This window comes from Pyrus communis, chromosome 10, assembly GCF_041283825.1.
Source record: "Pyrus communis isolate YQ-2024b chromosome 10, ASM4128382v1, whole genome shotgun sequence".
In the NCBI taxonomy this organism is placed as follows: domain Eukaryota; kingdom Viridiplantae; phylum Streptophyta; class Magnoliopsida; order Rosales; family Rosaceae; genus Pyrus; species Pyrus communis.
Genome location: NC_142574.1, coordinates 4,254,642 through 4,271,766, shown reverse-complemented (window position 1 = coordinate 4,271,766; position 17,125 = coordinate 4,254,642). Strand labels below are relative to the sequence as shown.

The window sequence follows — 17,125 nt, the reverse complement described above, 5'->3', positions numbered from 1 at the left end:
CTCCTCTCTTTGTTAAAATTACTTTTGATGGGTCGGTCATTAACTCAGTTGTAGCTGGAGGTTTTGTGGTTAGGACTATGATAGGGAACCCTCAGATTGCTGGAGCTTTAAACTTAGGTCATAATACCATTAATGTGGCTGAGGCTTTAGCATTCTGGGAAGCTATCTGATGGGCAAAAAGGAAGAATTTCTCCCATATTGTCATTAAGGATGACTCAATGCTAATCATTGATGTTGTTCAAGGGAAGTGCGAGATGCCTTGGAACTTGAGATCCATCCTTGAGGATGTCAAGTGGTGTGCCATCGCTTTTCAAGAAGTTAGGTGGTTAAGGATGTCAAGTGGTGTGCCATCGCTTTTCAAGAAGTTAGGTGGTGTAATATCTTTAAGGAAACCAAATTTGTGGCAGATGCTTTAGTTCTATTGGTATCAAGTCTGTTAATCTTCAAGTTTGGGATGCTTGTATTCTGGTCAAATTTTTGAATGCTCTATTGTTTGATGCTTCTGGAGCAGGTTGTACTAGAGGTTCTTCTCTTTAATGAAGTTCTTTTTCTAGCAAAAAAAAAATTGACAAAAGTTTAATATAATAAAAAATAAAAGTTTGTGGCTTTCCTCAACACACAACACAAGAAGTTTTCACGAGTTTCAGAAGCCTCAAGCTTCGTCATTGACTAAGTAATCGACTCCAAAAACTATGATGGATGATTAGGACCTAGGCTTCTTTACCAATTTTTTTGGCATCTTGATTTAGTTAAAAGTTTGGGTAAATTACACAAAACTACCTCAACTATGGGTCGAACTACAATCTCATACCTCATGTTTTGAAAATCACAATGTCATACCTCATCTTACGAATTTGTTGCAATGTCATACCTCCGTCAGTTTTTCTGTTAATTCTTTTTCTGTTAATTTCTTTGTTAAATGTTGACGTGGCTTGAGAAGGGGCCACTATCTAGCTCAACTAGATTAAAAAATAATTAAATAATAAAATTTAAATATTTTTATAAATAAATGTGGGGCCCAACCCCTACAAACACATCACCCTCATACTACTTCCCCACCCGTCTCCCCCAACCTTCCTTCACCACCGAAACCAGAACCTACTTCCCCGCTGTCGCCCCACTCGCCAATCATCCTCTTCCCCACCGCTGCCCTCACCCGCCAATCACCCTATTCAATGCCAAAATGGCCGACAATGGCTTCACCCACAGCTTCCCGAGCTAGTCCTTGTTCATGTACAACACTCCATATCTGTCGGCCCTCCACCTTAGCATAATTTCATCATTGATGCCTAGCTTGCTGTTGGGAAGCTCAATCTGGAAGAATCGAATCTCGTTGAACTTCTTCAAGACTTGGGTCGGCGAGTGGTGGGTTACGCCAGTTTGGTCGAGGATGTTGCTGTCGACGGCAGAGGAATCTGGGTCATCTACGAATGAGACCTTAACGGAAAGAGCCTTGATGTCGCCAATCTTGTTGAAGATATGAAGGAGGAAGGAGTCGGGGAGGCGATCAAAGTGGTTGTCGTCAATGAAGGAGTAGGGTTTCGGGAAGACATGGCAGATTGCAGGTTGCAGAGGTGGATTTTAAAGAGAAGGGGATGAGGAAGAAATGGTCGTAGGAGCTTCTTGTTCTATCATTTTGAGAGAGAGAGAGAGAGAGAGAGAGAGAGAGGGGGGGTGGTGATGGAAGATTGGGGGAGACGGGTGGGGAAGATGGGTGTGATGGGTTTTTAAGGGGTGGGGCCCACATTTTTTTATAAAAAAATTAAATAGTTTTATTTTTAATTTTTGAATATTTAATTAGTTTTCAATCCAGTTGGGTTAGGGAATGGGCTCAGCTTCAAGCCACGTCAGCATTTAACAGAAAAATTAAAAGAAATTTTGACAGAGGACTTGACATTGCAACAAAATCGTAAGATGAGATATGACATTGTAGTTTTTAAAACATGAGGTATGAGATTGTGATTTGACCCATAATTGAGGTAGTTTTGTGTAATTTATCCTAAAAGTTTTGTTGTACAATATGACTTGCTTCATATGATTTTTCATCTCTGAAAAAAAAAAAAAAAAATACAAAACTGACTAGTTCTTAAATTGAATACTGACTAGTTCTTAAACTACTATTTCTGAAAATGAACACGGGTACTACTCTATTTCTTAAAACTAAATACTAACTACTTCTGAGAAATGAACACGGGTACTATCATTATTTCATAAACTTAACACTAGTACTATCAATATTTTTTAAAACTGAACACTATTTGTAAAATTGAATATTTCTGAAACTGAACACTGGTACTACACTATTTCTTAAACTAATTATTTCTGAAATTGAATACGAGTACTATTTTTAAATCTGAGTGCAGGTTGGTGTGCACCTTACACTCGCTTTTGGCTAGGTTTTTTTCTTTCTTTCTTTAGTCCTTATCATTAAATAAGATTATTGAATAACTTTTGATTAAAATTCAAAATTTTAAAACCATTTTCTTTAGTTTTCATTTTTTAATCTCTATGCACCCTTGCTAAGTTTTGTCATTGATCTTCTTCAATTCATTCGATATGATAGCCGAAAATTGAGAGGGGTGTGTGAGTGCGTGAATTACGCTACCCAAAAATAAACAAGTGTGGATTTAAAGAAAAGAGATGTCCAAAAATCATATTTTTCCCCTTTTGACGAAAACTTGAATAATAGATATTTCTATAAAATAAGAATAAAAAAATTCCTGTTTTACATGTTGAGAAAAATTGAAGAAAATTCATCTCTTCCACTCACTTGATAATGTGACAGTGAAGGCAAAAGTTCCCGAAAAAATAAGACAAAAACTAAAAGAGTTGGAACAATAAATTAGATATCACCTCATTGGTACATGAAAACATATCAATCCATGAGGATTTTATGCACTCTCTATAAGAACCTGGATACCTCCCTTGTTAATTGAAACATGGGAAAGCTTCAATCTAATGGCCTCAAAAACTGCATTCTGCCTCTCTTCACTTGTCAACCACAAATTGAAGCAACGATCAATCAGGTCCTTGCCGCAGCTTAAGCGGGAACCTCCTTTCTCAAACCTCGTAACCCTAGCTAGATTCAAATCCGAAGGCTCCTCGGCATAATTTTCTAAAATGCGCCGAATGGAACAGCACCAAATTGGTCGAGCTACTTTAAGAAAGTCACGCAAAACCAATACTGGAAGATTCACACTACCCAGCTCGGACTCGCCATGCCCGCCTCTCCCATGGTAATCTGACCCTCCAAGCTTCAGCAGATCATAAGTATCAGCAAGATCACTGTACACTGTCGACAACATCAGCGGACAGAGATGAGTACAGAACTAAGGACATAAGAAAAAACTTCCATTGTTTCCAAGGACAACATCTACCAAATGAAAACCAGGATTCCACGCTTATGCCACAAGAAGTTAAGACATTTAAAGGCATTACCCAACAGGCACGTGATCTACACTTCTATTCATGCCGGTTGGACACAGTTCCAACCAGAAGTTCACCGAGTATATTGCATTATCATGATGAAAAACATTGTGTCTTACTGAAATAATTGTGCAGTAGAGAGTCACTGAATTGCATTTGACCTACACGCTTGTTAGACGACAAACAGTAAACTGACACCTAGATCCTATGACTCCAACGTATAGCATGGGTGAGTTGGGAGCAATTCCAGCTTGCTCCTCCTTATGGTAAAACATACAACTTTCCCACCATCTTAATAAGACACTTTCCTTTTCTACCAGGAATATGACCTGTAACACTTAGCATGAATTTACCCAAAGTTGAAGTCAACCCCTCAGTCGTTTTATATTCTTAGAAAGAGACGCATGACATGTAAATCTATTCGAAGAAAAAACATTGATATCCATTCTCTTTCTAAGATGACAATGTACAAGCAAAATTTCTGCATCAACCGTGTAAAACACATTATACAGAAAGGAACAGATAGTTGCATCTCGTGTAGCATACCAGCTAGTTTTCCATCACTTCTGTAAACTTCGATCCCATGAAGACCAGCTTCTTTCAAACTTTTGACGATGGCAACTGGATTTTTCAATGACCAAGGATGAGCTAGCACAGCTACACCTCCCGTGTCACATATCAGTTTTATTGCTTCTTCTGCCAGAGGTTCGCTTCCCCTGAACTCATACAAAGAAAATATTTCTTTATAATTGTTTCTTAGTCATATATACACATCATTAGTAATCTGAAAACAGTAAGCTCAAAATATTACGTAGAGTATGCTGGTCCACCATCGTAAAGATAGCGGGCAAAAGCTTGTTTCAAATTTTCCACATAGCCGGCTTCAACCATCGCACGGGCCACATGCACTCTCCCAGGAGCAACTCCCTTGCCTGCAATCTTTGCGACATGCTCCCATTTAAGAGGGAACTTGAGCTTGTTCAATTTCAAGACCATATTTTTTGCACGAAGATAACGACCATCCCTTATATTTGACAAGAACTTTTCCAGATCTTCGAAACTTGTTGGTCCACAGCTGCTGTAGTATGCAAGGATGTGAACTGGCTCCTCTGGTGCAGACTCTCCTCTGAAACCATTGTGAAACATCATCAGAGGTGTTCAAGAACTACCGATATGGGATATTTCCTTTCCATTGCTAAAATAACCTTATTTCTCATTTAGTTTAAGGGTGCCTCGATTTGAACTCAAGTTTCAACTATAACCTTTTTAATGAATAATAAACTTCCAAATTACCCTTGAGTAAAATGACAATAAGCAACATAGTTGGTTTAAGAAAGGAAAAATATCAGGAAAGAAGAATTTGAATGGCAATCTACCCATAAACCCAAAACATTCATCACTCATCCCCTCCCACCAAAAATCTTAATACAACTTGTATCATTTCTTATAATAACTTCATCATATTTTAGTGCCAAAAATGCTATGAATTCTCAAAAAGTGTAACGACCAACTTTTTAGTTTTTTCACAAAACCATAATAGTCTATGTGTTCAGCAGACCACGACCGAATGCAGAAGATTTACCAAACACACAAATAACCAAAACCAAAATTTCTTTTCACTAGGCTTGGTCTTTCCCATTCTCGTATGTCAATTTTGGATTAGATTGTAAGTCCCTCCACTATGTTCTTACAAGGTGGAAGATCCTACGGTTTTGGCAAGGATGGGAACTTGGTACCAGCTTAAGATCTTACTACCTCAACATGACAAACTCAAGGTCAAGTTTTCTGCAACCAAATGTGAATGATGCAGGAGCAAAGTTCAAAATTTGTTTAAGTATATCCTTTCTAGTTTCTTATGTAATAAATGCAGTTTACAACAGCCCAATGTTGTACTTATTTAAAAGCATCCAGAAGGCATACTTCTTCCAAAGTTACCTTGAGTAGAATTTCGTACTTATTTCAACACCTGGAATTATCTTAATGCGATGTCTCCGAGCTGCTTCTAGGGCCTCGGGGATGCCAGACATTGTGTCATGATCTGTCAGAGCAAGAACTTTCACCTGTTATGAGCACATATATTAATTAAAGATCACTACATCTCAGCATGTATTCATGTATTTAAAATGTAGGAACCTTAGTCAACTGGCCAAAGAACTTCTAATGTCAGTACATACGATATTTTGGGTCTTTTCCGACATCAGTTACACCCATGAGAAAAGATGTTGAGTAGAAAATCAAGAAATTGTTGGAAGAGTCATGGATTCTGTTTGTACCATATTTCACCAAGCCCGAAACTACCAAGCACGGGCAACTATATACCTTCGGAGACTTGCTGAAGAGTTCATGGTGAGGCACACTTGCCAAAGCACATGAGTTTCTCTCCAACTAGGAGACCAATCACCACACGCCATGTGTCAACACCAGTATAAAGTATCTAGAGTCTCACATCGACAGGGGACAGCAACAGGCTGTAGCCCAACTTAGATCTTGCTAACGACAATTATGTGCAATCCCTTGTATTATGTAAACACTACATTGTTAATGAGAACTCCTCTACCCTCGTGGATGTAGCCCAACTTAGGGTGAACCACGTATACCTTGTGTCTATTTCTCTTCCCTTTATCTCTCAATCTACTATCTTCGAAGGTCACTTTGTGACACTTTATGTTGTTTCAAAGTCAACCCGATTTTGTGCATCAACAGATTTGATTATGACATAGCCTTAAATAACCTCCATACATAAAATTGAATGGAATACGTATAAATAACCCTTAAAAATCATACATAAACCTCAACCCTTTCAACTGAATCACTACTTTAGCTAGCCCAAACCAGCACACTAAATTTGCTCAGTCATCCCTAAACATAAAGCTGTTCATCGTCTCCATCAACTACACTTCTCAAACTAGAGCATGGATATCAACATTCCCCAGCTTTCGGAAAATATAGTACAATACAAATTCAACAGCTTTTGGAAAAAAACTTAACGAGAATTGAGCAAGACAATAACAAAGACTAGAACGGGCTGTAAAGAGCTATATTGCCAACACTCCCCCACAAACTGGGAAATAGTAATGGCTGACTCAAACTGATACAAAAGCAATTAGATTAACTACTGCGGAGCTCATTGCCTTTCCTGTGTTCGCAGCCTTTTAAAGTCCAAATAAACCCTCTTCTTTCTACGATTAAGGTGAAAACAAATTGTTCTCCCCTACCCTATGCATACAGCAAATAGAAGGTTAATTTTTTGTGATGCCTTCATAGTCCCCGAGTCTATTGAAAGCCAATTAAGTCTTCATTGTAACTAACATCCTTCGCCCGCACAAGGTTGAACCCAAGTCCCATCCTTCATTACAGCGTGTATGCTTAATCTGCTTATATTTCAGGCCAGAAAAAAAGACCCTAAACAGGTTAACGATGCTGCATTTTAACCAATACAGGGTCTGTCTCCTACTCCTACTACTAGAAAGCCAGAATGTGTGAGAAGATTGAATTCGACACCCACAAGCGGTTAAAGAAGTTAACATGTAATCTAAAAAGATTGACAAAGAAATTACATGATAGAAAATAAGCAAACTATAACAAGTTAAAGAACCGACAACCACGAAACGAAAGATTTTCGTTCAGAATTTAACTCACCCCATTTTCGTGAGCCCTCTCGACCAGCTTGGAAGGCGAAAGAAACCCATCACTGCAATTTGAATGGGAATGCAATTCAAAGAGTAGCTTGTTTGGAATGCTCCTTTGCACCAACGAAACCCCAAAATCATCCGACGCTGCAGCGGAAGAAGCTTGGTGCTGTTCCAAGAAAACCCATTCACTCACAGACTTGAAAGCTAAAGTCTGCTCGGCGGTCATCTTCTTCTTGCTCCCGCTCCCACCTCGCTTCTTCTTCTTCCTCGCTGTTTTCTTTGGGCTGCTCGAGTTGTTTGTGGCATCCATCACGGACTGCTACTGATCCAGGAGAAGGGAGAAGGGAGAAGGGCGGCCTACGGTAGAGCAAGCTAGGGATTTTTAGGGATATCAGATTAGATAGGGCGGCCTACAAAGAGTGCCAAGTTTGCTTCATACAGAGAGAGTTCACAGGTGTCCTCCCTTCTCTTCTACTTTTTCTTTTCGTCAGACAAGCTTGTACCCCCAACCCGGTAGTACATCCTGTGTCAGATATTTTTCACGTCTAGAGACTTTTCGTCGGCACGAAATACGGATACATACGTTATACACGGTGGCCATGACTTTTTCATTTGTAATATTTGTTTAATTCAATTCAAATAATTAAGTTGCGAACTGCCCTATCCACACATTTTCCTAGTCGTAGATGTGTCCTGGATGTGGCTCTGTTTCTTACGATGAACTGTCTTTCTCCTACAGAACACTAGCCTCAGGATGCCCTATCCATGATTTCTGCATAATACTTTGACGGTGGTAGCCGTACGATTGGTGGTAGTGGTGCTAAGCGGTGGAGTCACTTTATTTTTTATGAAAAAATACATGTATAAAACAATCTCTTAGTTTTATTTTTCTTCTTATCTTTAAATTAATTTTTATTTCATAAACAATCTACACAACACTAATAAACTTCAATTTTTTTTTTTTCACTTATAAATGAGAGATCATAAGTTTGATTCTCGCCAAGGGTAAATTTGAACCACATTATTACTAGTTTATTATGAGGCTTATCCTACTTCCCCACCGTCTTAGGGTAGATGATATTGTTTGTTCAAAAAGAAAAATTTTCTTTAGATTGAATTTGAGAGTGTTTGGAGGCTTTTTGTGTCGAAGGCTTTGCTGGGCTTTTTGTGTTGTAAAGAGTGAACAAAATCTTCACATCCCCCATTTATGAGTTAACCATGTTACTTGATACAAAATTTGTTAGATTGCGAGTGTTTGGGGATTTTTTGTGTTGAAGGCTTTGTTGGGCTTTTTGTGTTGTAAAGAGGCAAACAAAACCTTCACGTCCCCCATTTTTGAGTTAGCGAGAATTAGGCCCAAAGCATTTGAAGGAAAAACAAGTCCTGGGAAATGCTTTGTTGTTCTTCCAGCGGCTCTTGGGTGCTTGGTTTGGTGTTACGTTGAAATGCTTCTAGCAGTTGTCGAAGTTTTTCTATGCCTGTTGAGGTGGTGAGTTAATATTAAAAAGGGTTTGGCATGAGAGCTTGAAGTGTGGGAGCTAGAGATCCACAAGTTTAGCAAATAACAGTGCATGAGCTTCATTTTGGTGCAGTTACGTTAAGATTTAGGCGAAGAATTTGTAAGAGATATTGATAGTGGTTGAGCTTTTGGTCATGGTGGGTGGTTGAGGTTTCTAAGGTAGAAGATCAGTGGTTGAGCTTTTGGAAATCTTGTAGCAGTCAAGAAGGGTTTGCTGCACCAGGGAGAGAGATTTCCTACAGCAAGGAGAAGATGTTCTTCCTTAAGCATGAGGTTGAAAGGGCATGATGGAGAAGGTTTGGTACTAGTAAGCTTTCCACTTCCCCCTCCTTCATTTTACTCTGATCTTGGCTTCCAATTTACAATGAGTGATGGTTATCCCTATTTTCTGTTGAATAGAAGAATGTGCTGGAAACTACTTGTTTCCATACGGTAAAGGGATGGGTTGGAACCTCCTTGCATCCTATGCATAACAAGAGGCACTGAAAGTAGCTTTTTTTCCAACAGCTAAAATGGTGGAATGGTACCTTCTTAGTAACATATGGATAGAAGGGTGAGATAGGTTGCACCATGAATAGGTTCACGAGAAACATATGTCTTGGTCCGGGAAAAGAGAAGATATATGTCTTCTGTGGATGGGTTGTTGTAGAGTTAAGTTATTGTTATGGATAGTGCATTGACTAAAATAAGGTGTTGGAAACTATCTCATTTGCTTTCCCAATGTGAGACCACTCCAAATAATAGTCATGGACTTTGGTGCTCCCAAGTAGACAAAAGTCTCCATTATCGAAGAGTTTCTACGGACCTTATGGACGTCCATAACCTTCCACACCTCAACCCCTTTAACAAGCCCTTGAAACCATATGTCTTGGGTGATGTGAGCTTGATAGGTGTTGGGTTTAAAGGAATGTGTTCAGCATGGTGTTTTATATTTTACTATTCGGCCTGACATGAGAATTTAAGTTACTTAAATGCTTGCTAAACTATTAGTTTTGCCACTAAATTTGTATGATACAATCGAGATTCACATGAGGCAATAAAACCGTAAGGGCAATGGACGTTTAATATGTTTGGGCCTTTCCGTGCAATTTTTGGGTCCAACAGAGAGTATGAATCCCGCTATCATACCCACTCTTTTATTTAGGTTCAAAAGCCTTCAGGTTACATCAGATGGTCCTTCTGAATCTTGATCATGGAATCAGATTGCCTAAATGAATATGGTTAACATAAAGGGAGTTTAAAACCTTTGAGCCTAGAAAATGAAAACCAAGAGACTTTATATATGCTTTATAAGGAGTTGTTATACTCTTTATATTGCAAATTAATTTTATTTGTGAAGCCTAATGGTCATACGTGCTCTAAGTACCCAATTTTTTGTTTTTCAAGTGTCAAGGTAGAAAATTTGCCACATGCGAAGAGGCATTGTAGTATCTATATTGTTTATTGATATTATGGTAAAACCTCAGCTTCATACGTATCAAGATAGAAGAATAGTGGGAGAATAACTATCATGATGTGCACCTAACAAAATGATGATTCAGTCCATTATGGATGCCTCCTGCAGCTGCTTGCTTAGACCCCTCTTCCATTGTACAGATTCTCTCGTCCCTGAAAACAATATATAGAACGGAAAAACCAAAAAATCGAGGGCTGCTCCGACCAGTCTAGTCGAGTTGCCCTCCATAACCTCCTCGTGTATGCTCAATCTGCTTCTCTGAAGAATGACGCGGCATCTAAATTCCAATGTCATAACCTGCACCGCGCATTGTTAAATCTTGAAAGCCAAAATGATCGAATATGGCATTCATCACAAGGTGAAGTGAAGCAGCAACACTGGAATCAAATAAACTGGATAACCGATGACCGATCATAATTTGTAAAATATTGAAATTTTAAGACAAAACGAACGGCACAAATTTGGAATCAATATTCGGTTTCCAGCACGCCATCAATAAGCCCGAATTCCATAGCCTGCAATTTGAAAAAATAAAATAAAATAAAGGGCAGGTTAATTAGCTGGATAGATAGATATGTAGTGCTGGAGTATTACTAGCTGCTGGAAATTGAAAAATTAATTTGGTTAAAAGAAGTTTATCGTAGTTCTGTAATTGTACTGGGGTCGCAGAATTAACAACATTACCTCGGAAACAGATAAGAAACGATCCCTCTCAGTGTACTGTTGCACTTTCTCTAGAGATTGCCCAGTAAACGCAACATACATTTTGTCAACTTTCTGCATCAAATACATCAGGACACAAGACCAAATTAAAAGACTTAATGTGGAGCCGATGGCACTCATAAATTTGATGAATAAAGCACAAAGAAATAGCTCTAAGGGAAACTAAGTACATGTTAGACACAGTATTGACAGAACCCTAAATCTCGAATTCCTGCAACTCGAAAAGCAATAATCACAGATGCAAAGTCTTTCAAACATTAAAAGGAGATGCCCAGTGGATGAGGATCCCGCCCATGCACGGTATGAGTAGTACGTATTTTCTCAAAGGTCCAGAGAATGCTTTTTGAGTTTTTGGAGCAGTAACTGTTGTTAGAGACGTTCCTTCATTGTATGTGCTTCTCCTCACAATAGAACCACGCTACTTCAAAATGGTGGTTACGGCTGTATTATCTACCACTAACTGCCCCAGATAACCAAGGTTTCTCTGTCACTAAATGAAGACTAAACTAATGGCACAGTGAATTTATATGTAACAACCCAACCTCGAACAGGGCTTAACCTAAATTTAAGTTGTCCTGGTAGTACTGTGAGGCAACAGCTCTCAACACCCGCATTCAAATGGTAATACTCAAAATACCACATCAAAAAGAGACTTCCTTGGACACCAAGGTTTGTCTGTCATTAAATGAAGTTGCAACTAATGCAGTGAATTATTTACAACAACCCAGTCCCAAATAGGGTTGAATCTAATTCCAGTTTCCCTAGTAGCCCTGTGCGGCAGCAGGTCTCAACACGCCTTCAATTTGTAAAAGTCTATAAGCTTTCAACTTTGACTTGATCAGAAAAATTAAATAACAAAATTGATTATTCTGCTCAGTTTGATTTAAATCAATTAGGCTGCAACACTAATATATGATCACCAGAAAGATTTTCAAGAATACAACTAAGGGAGAAGAGACTGACATGGCGAGTTTGAACTGCTTCGTTCACTTGGCGCCTCACATCTTCCACGTGGCCCTACAATAAGACAATTCCAAATCAATTCACAGATATAAAACAAATCGGATCACATAGTAATTCGTATATAAGAAATTATTTTAATTTTACGAAAAATAATTAACTAAGAATCTGAGAATTTGAAACTAATAGCGTTAATGTCTCAGACAAGATCAATTTGTTGCAGTATACATGGAAAAATCGACCACAAAGACATGAACTAATGCATTACTATAAAAGTTCATGCAGTTATGAGCACAGGAGAAAATAGGGCAAGAAACAAAAACGACTATAAAAACTAGATTAAGTAACATATCGGTTATGAGATTATTAGGTCATTTACAACAGAAAGTCAACTCTGAGACCTTCGACGGTTCAAGGATGTAACATAGTACAGAGGTATTTAAAAAGATCAAATACAAAAACTAACAGTGGACATGACACAGAACCGAGCGCAATGGCGTTCTAGGATTCATATAGCCGACCCCACTTAGTGGGAAAAGGCTTTGTTGTTGTTGTAGACCTTCACACTTCCAAAAAATACATTGACGTTTAGGTAGTACGATAATTTTTGGTCAAACTCACAACACACCTTTAGTATTGAGACCATCATACTTAATCAAACACTTGGTAGAACCAATAATGAGAGAATACCAAATTCAGCATTTCCATCATCATCTAAGGGCCTACTGAAGCCACCAAATATTCTATCATCTCAAGCAAATGCAAGGATCAAAAAGAACATTTAAGAATTTTCAAAGGTATTAGTTCTAGGACTAAGAAATAACATGCTTCATGGTTAATAATATCAATCAGAATTGGAAAATAAGAAAAATGGAATCCTTAGGCCACAATGCATATACAATTCTAAGGGATTTTACAATATGAAAACATTTTACTCGAACTTCGATTTAAAAGTCAAAACAAATATATATTCACTCTTTTTCCTGATCAGTACAAATAAAATGAAAAGAAATGTAATCAAGTTCCATTTTCTGGCATGTCCTTGCTAAAAATTAGTGGAATGATGGAAATGCAATATAGAATCCTAGGATCCAACCTAACATAGCCGTTCCAATTTATTCTTAAATGCATGCGTTGTGGAATCATGAAAATGTAAAAAGTGTAAATGTAACCTAGAATCCTTGAATCCTAGAATCAACCTACAGAAAAATGTTTTACATGAAATGTCTACATTATGGAATGGTGGAAATGTTAAAAATGTTTTACATGTAATCTATAATCCTAAAATCCAACCTGCCTAGCCAGGTTAGAATAACCAAGTGCCAGCGTCTATGCCCTTGCAATATTAGTGGAATGATGCAAATGCAAGGATTGAAAAAAATATTTAGGCTATGTTTGGGTGGGGATTTCCAAGTCCCAAGGGATCGAGACGAAGCTGGTAAGGATGGATCATAAAATGTTTAGGAGGGATTAGAAAAATACCACATGAGCATTCCAAATCCCTCTCGTGTAACTGCTTGATGAGATTTGAGATTTCTATATCATTATATTCATTACCAAACTTTGATTTTTAAATGATACTACATAATTAATTAACACATGGTACAAAAAGAAGTTAGGTCTTCCCTCCATACCCAAAACTGATAACAGCACAAGATAGGAAAGACACCTAAAAGAATAGACCATCGAAATACAATTTACTTTTACTTCTTGTCATATAGCCCATTAATTCACATCCTCCTACCCTCTTATAAGCATCTTCTTAATAACAAAATAGGCAAGGTGTCCAAAAAAAGTTGATTCATACCCCACAACCACTCTGTGGTTGGTGTATCATGATTCGTGCATTTGGCATCGCATAGCGCATTCCTTTTTCTCCCCCAGCAAGAAGAAGTGCTCCTTGGCTTGCAGCTACTCCGAAACATACTGTTCCTACCTTAGGTTTGATCTGATAACATAAAAAATCATTTAATGCAAACAGAACATAATTGATAAATAAAACTATTTCTTGTTTGGTGCAATCGAGCTTTGGTTATAATTTTGTCTTGGTTTTTCTTTGTGTGTTTGTTTGCCTGATTATTATTTGGTTAGGTTTATCTTGTTAAAGACAATGCAAACTTAATCAGAATGGCGAATGTTAAAGTTAGTTCAAATGCTACTTGAGCCTAATCACCTCCTCAGGGCTACTGCAACAACAATCTAAACCGTAATTTCAATATAGGAGTTTGATGACAAATTGATGATGTAACAAATAGGAATGAATGAAAATGCAATAAAGCAGAGAGCAAATGTTCTTTTTTGGTCCGCTCTCATGTCTTCTGTTTCTAATTAATTTAGACTTATTTTCTCTACTGTCAGCTGGCATTGGAAGTCCACAGTGTTGTATCAAAAACATTTTAGAAGGGGTTTGATTCCCTCTTTCATTTCTCTTATTTCTTATACTGGGGTACTTTAACACTCCTTTTTCTATGTTGTTTTATTGTCTCTGTTGCAATACAATTTTCTTTATCCACAACAAAGTGCAAAGAAATGTGATAAAAATTTGGAAGGAAAAAAAAGAAAGATGACGAAGCTTCATGACATTACCCAAGACATGCAGTCATAAATTGCCAAAACAGAGTATGTACTCCCACCAGGGCAGTTCAAATACACCTGAAATGATACAGGATAAAGTCACAATCTCTGAAAGAAACCGACTTTGACATGTTAAAACTTTAGCCATGCTGAATCAATTGAAAGGGGGGCAGAGGGGAGAAGGGGAGAAAGTGTAAGTACACACCAGTATATCTGAATTCTCATCAATAGTAGCCAAAGTCACAAGCTGGGATATCACTCGTTGAGCCACCGCTGAAGTGACTGGCTGCCCAATGAAGATTATACGGTTCCTGAATAATACAGAAGAGAGATCCAATGGTCCACCTGGGGTCATCACAGCTGGGAGTATGGGTGGATTCCCTTTTTTGGCTTCTATTGCACCATAACTAAAAAAATTCACAAACTTTTAATCCTATCTAAAGATAATAGAAGACATCATTCAACATACACGCATGAGTAGAATTCAAAAGCCTTGAAGGACAGAGATTGATAGAATTATTTTCCATTGAAATTCTAACGAGTTTAAAAAACATATCATGACCCAGTTAAAAAAGATTTTTGGCCGTAACCTATTTTCATCAATTCATCCTCAGTTATCAATATCATTGAATAAATATACGCATTCGTTTCCAAGAGACTTTGCATAACTTGTGACCTGATGGGTGTAAAAACAAAAAGCCATTTCAATCTATTTTGATTCATAAAGGAACAAAAACACAGAGTGTGTGCAGGCAAAAATCATCTCCCAAGATAAAACTACCCCGTTATGAATACAATATCATGTGAAAATCAATAGAAATATAGTCTGAAAACGCACTTTAAATAAAATCGAAAAGAAAATTCTATCAATTATGCAAAAGGGCACGAGTTATAGACCTTGTACTAGTATCACCAAAATCGTTGCCGTCAAGCTTTAGAGGTGACCCACAAGTTCTACTTGATAATCCTGGAAACAGCAATACGTTTAGAATTTAATCTAGTCTGCAAAACTGAATATAAACTCCAAATAAATAGCCAAATGCAAGTAATTATCGAATAAATGACCGAAATCACGTATTAAGCTCAAACATTGAACAATTGGGTCTCTTACTCTATGGAAATAATGTAATTAGTAAAGAGAAATTACCACTAGTTGCTAAAGAATCGCCGTACGGAGTGTGCAAGGCAGAGACTGTGGACTTTGGCGTCGAATTTCTGCACCACCACCACAAAACATGAACAAACAACAAACAAATATATCATCATATAAAATGAAAACTGTAAAAATTAAAAAAAATTAAAAATTGAAAGATAATCCTCTGCATTTGTTCGTACCTGAGACTGAGACTGAGACTGAGAGGCAATGAAGGAAGAGATGTTGAGTTACTACGGCGGCAAGAACCCAATGAAAAGCTCAGCCTCGGAGGGGCTGAGAAACCTGCTAATGCTACCATTTCGACTCACTCAGAGAGACACAGAGAGAACGAGCAGATTAGGAGGATTTAGGATCAGCACATCTGTGGGCTGTATGGCTCGGCCCATTAAAAATGAAACAGTGATAATCCTGTCTAACTGGTGCCGCTGGAAGGGGAAATTTTTACCAAATTACCATACCAACCGTCCTACCAACCATACCATATCAAATTATTACCAAAAATTTGTATCAATTGGTAATGGTACGGTATTTGTATCATACCATACTGTTTCGGTATGGTACTGGTATCCAAAACCAGTAACGGTGATATACCGTACCTACCAATATTATTAATATTATATTATATATTTATTCATATAATTATTTGAGAGCAAAATTAATAATAATTATTGTAGAAGTGTAAAACATGTAAAAAAAGAATATACAATCACTCATAGTGACAAACTTTACAACTTTCATGAAGAAGTCAGCTTCAAAATCCAACACTTTAATCCATAAACCTTAAATTTATATTTAACCGTCGATTGTCATTTACGCTTTATTCTTCTTACTGAATTTTATTTTTTAAATTTTATTTTTTGAAAACATGATCATCTGGCGAATGTAAGAAGATGAATAGTTTAGATCTTTGATATCACGTTTCGATATTTGCGGTTAACTGAAATATGAGTTGATATCATATAGTTTGTAGAAACTTTATAAACATCAAGCAATATTTTCACTAACTGTAAAACTCTGAACATAATATCAACGATCCAAATCGTTCATCTTCCTGCATCCTCTAATAGATCATGTTTTCAGAAAAGAAAATCCGAAAAAAAAAAAACAAAATTTAATGAGAAAATTGAAGCGTAAATATAAACAACAATCAACGTTTAAATTTTGATCTATGATTTATATGATTATAATAGCGAATTTCAAAGTTAAACTCTTCACGAAAGTTGTAAAGTTTATCATTACAGGGCATTGCTAATTTTCACCCCTTTAACTGTTATTCAGCCAATTACCCTCCTAAACATGTATAAATAGCCAATTAATTCCTAATTGTTCTAATACTCAATACAGACATCCAAAGTTTGTTCATCCTTGCCATGTGATCCACTCAAGAAGGTGAAAACATCACTTTGAGCACTTAGATGAGTCAATGTTATAGAGCGGTCGATGAATCAAACTTGCATCACTCGGAGGAAAAATAAAATAATTAAATACTGGTTTGGTATTGATGTGCTTTTATAAAAAGTGAGTATAAAAAGCGCTAGAGTTTAAAAAGATATTTAGTAAACACTTAAAAACAATTTATTTTCACAATTTTGGATGAAAAAAAAGCTGAAAATGTGAAGCAGTAAGAATAAGCTTATTTTCACAGCACAGCAAAAATAGTTTTTTTTTTTTTTAAGTAC

General features: G+C 37.2%; 2 protein-coding genes across 3 annotated transcripts; both read right to left on the bottom strand.

Annotated features, from left to right (window-relative positions):
- Nucleotides 1-2,665: 2,665 nt before the first annotated feature.
- LOC137729303 (Polymerase/histidinol phosphatase-like protein) lies at nucleotides 2,666-7,710 on the bottom strand. Its single transcript, XM_068468204.2, has 5 exons — nucleotides 7,066-7,710; nucleotides 5,362-5,486; nucleotides 4,238-4,552; nucleotides 3,973-4,142; nucleotides 2,666-3,292 (listed from the first exon to the last, which is right to left on the bottom strand). Exons 1-5 carry the CDS (start codon nucleotides 7,366-7,368, stop codon nucleotides 2,892-2,894), a joined length of 1,314 nt encoding a protein of 437 aa, XP_068324305.2. The 5' UTR covers nucleotides 7,369-7,710; the 3' UTR covers nucleotides 2,666-2,891.
- A 2,687-nt stretch (nucleotides 7,711-10,397) lies between these two features.
- Nucleotides 10,398-15,813, bottom strand: LOC137729034 (ATP-dependent Clp protease proteolytic subunit 6, chloroplastic). Of its 2 annotated transcripts, none has more exons than XM_068467854.2 (9): nucleotides 15,626-15,813; nucleotides 15,438-15,505; nucleotides 15,188-15,257; nucleotides 14,496-14,697; nucleotides 14,303-14,368; nucleotides 13,524-13,664; nucleotides 11,720-11,773; nucleotides 10,718-10,810; nucleotides 10,398-10,548 (listed from the first exon to the last, which is right to left on the bottom strand). In XM_068467854.2, the coding sequence occupies exons 1-9, from the start codon at nucleotides 15,742-15,744 to the stop codon at nucleotides 10,501-10,503; spliced, it is 861 nt and encodes a 286-aa protein (XP_068323955.2). In that variant the 5' UTR covers nucleotides 15,745-15,813; the 3' UTR covers nucleotides 10,398-10,500. The 2 variants fall into 2 exon arrangements, with proteins under 2 accessions (XP_068323955.2, XP_088534622.1); XM_088678496.1 differs by having other exon boundaries at nucleotides 15,438-15,508; nucleotides 15,635-15,801.
- Nucleotides 15,814-17,125: the final 1,312 nt, after the last annotated feature.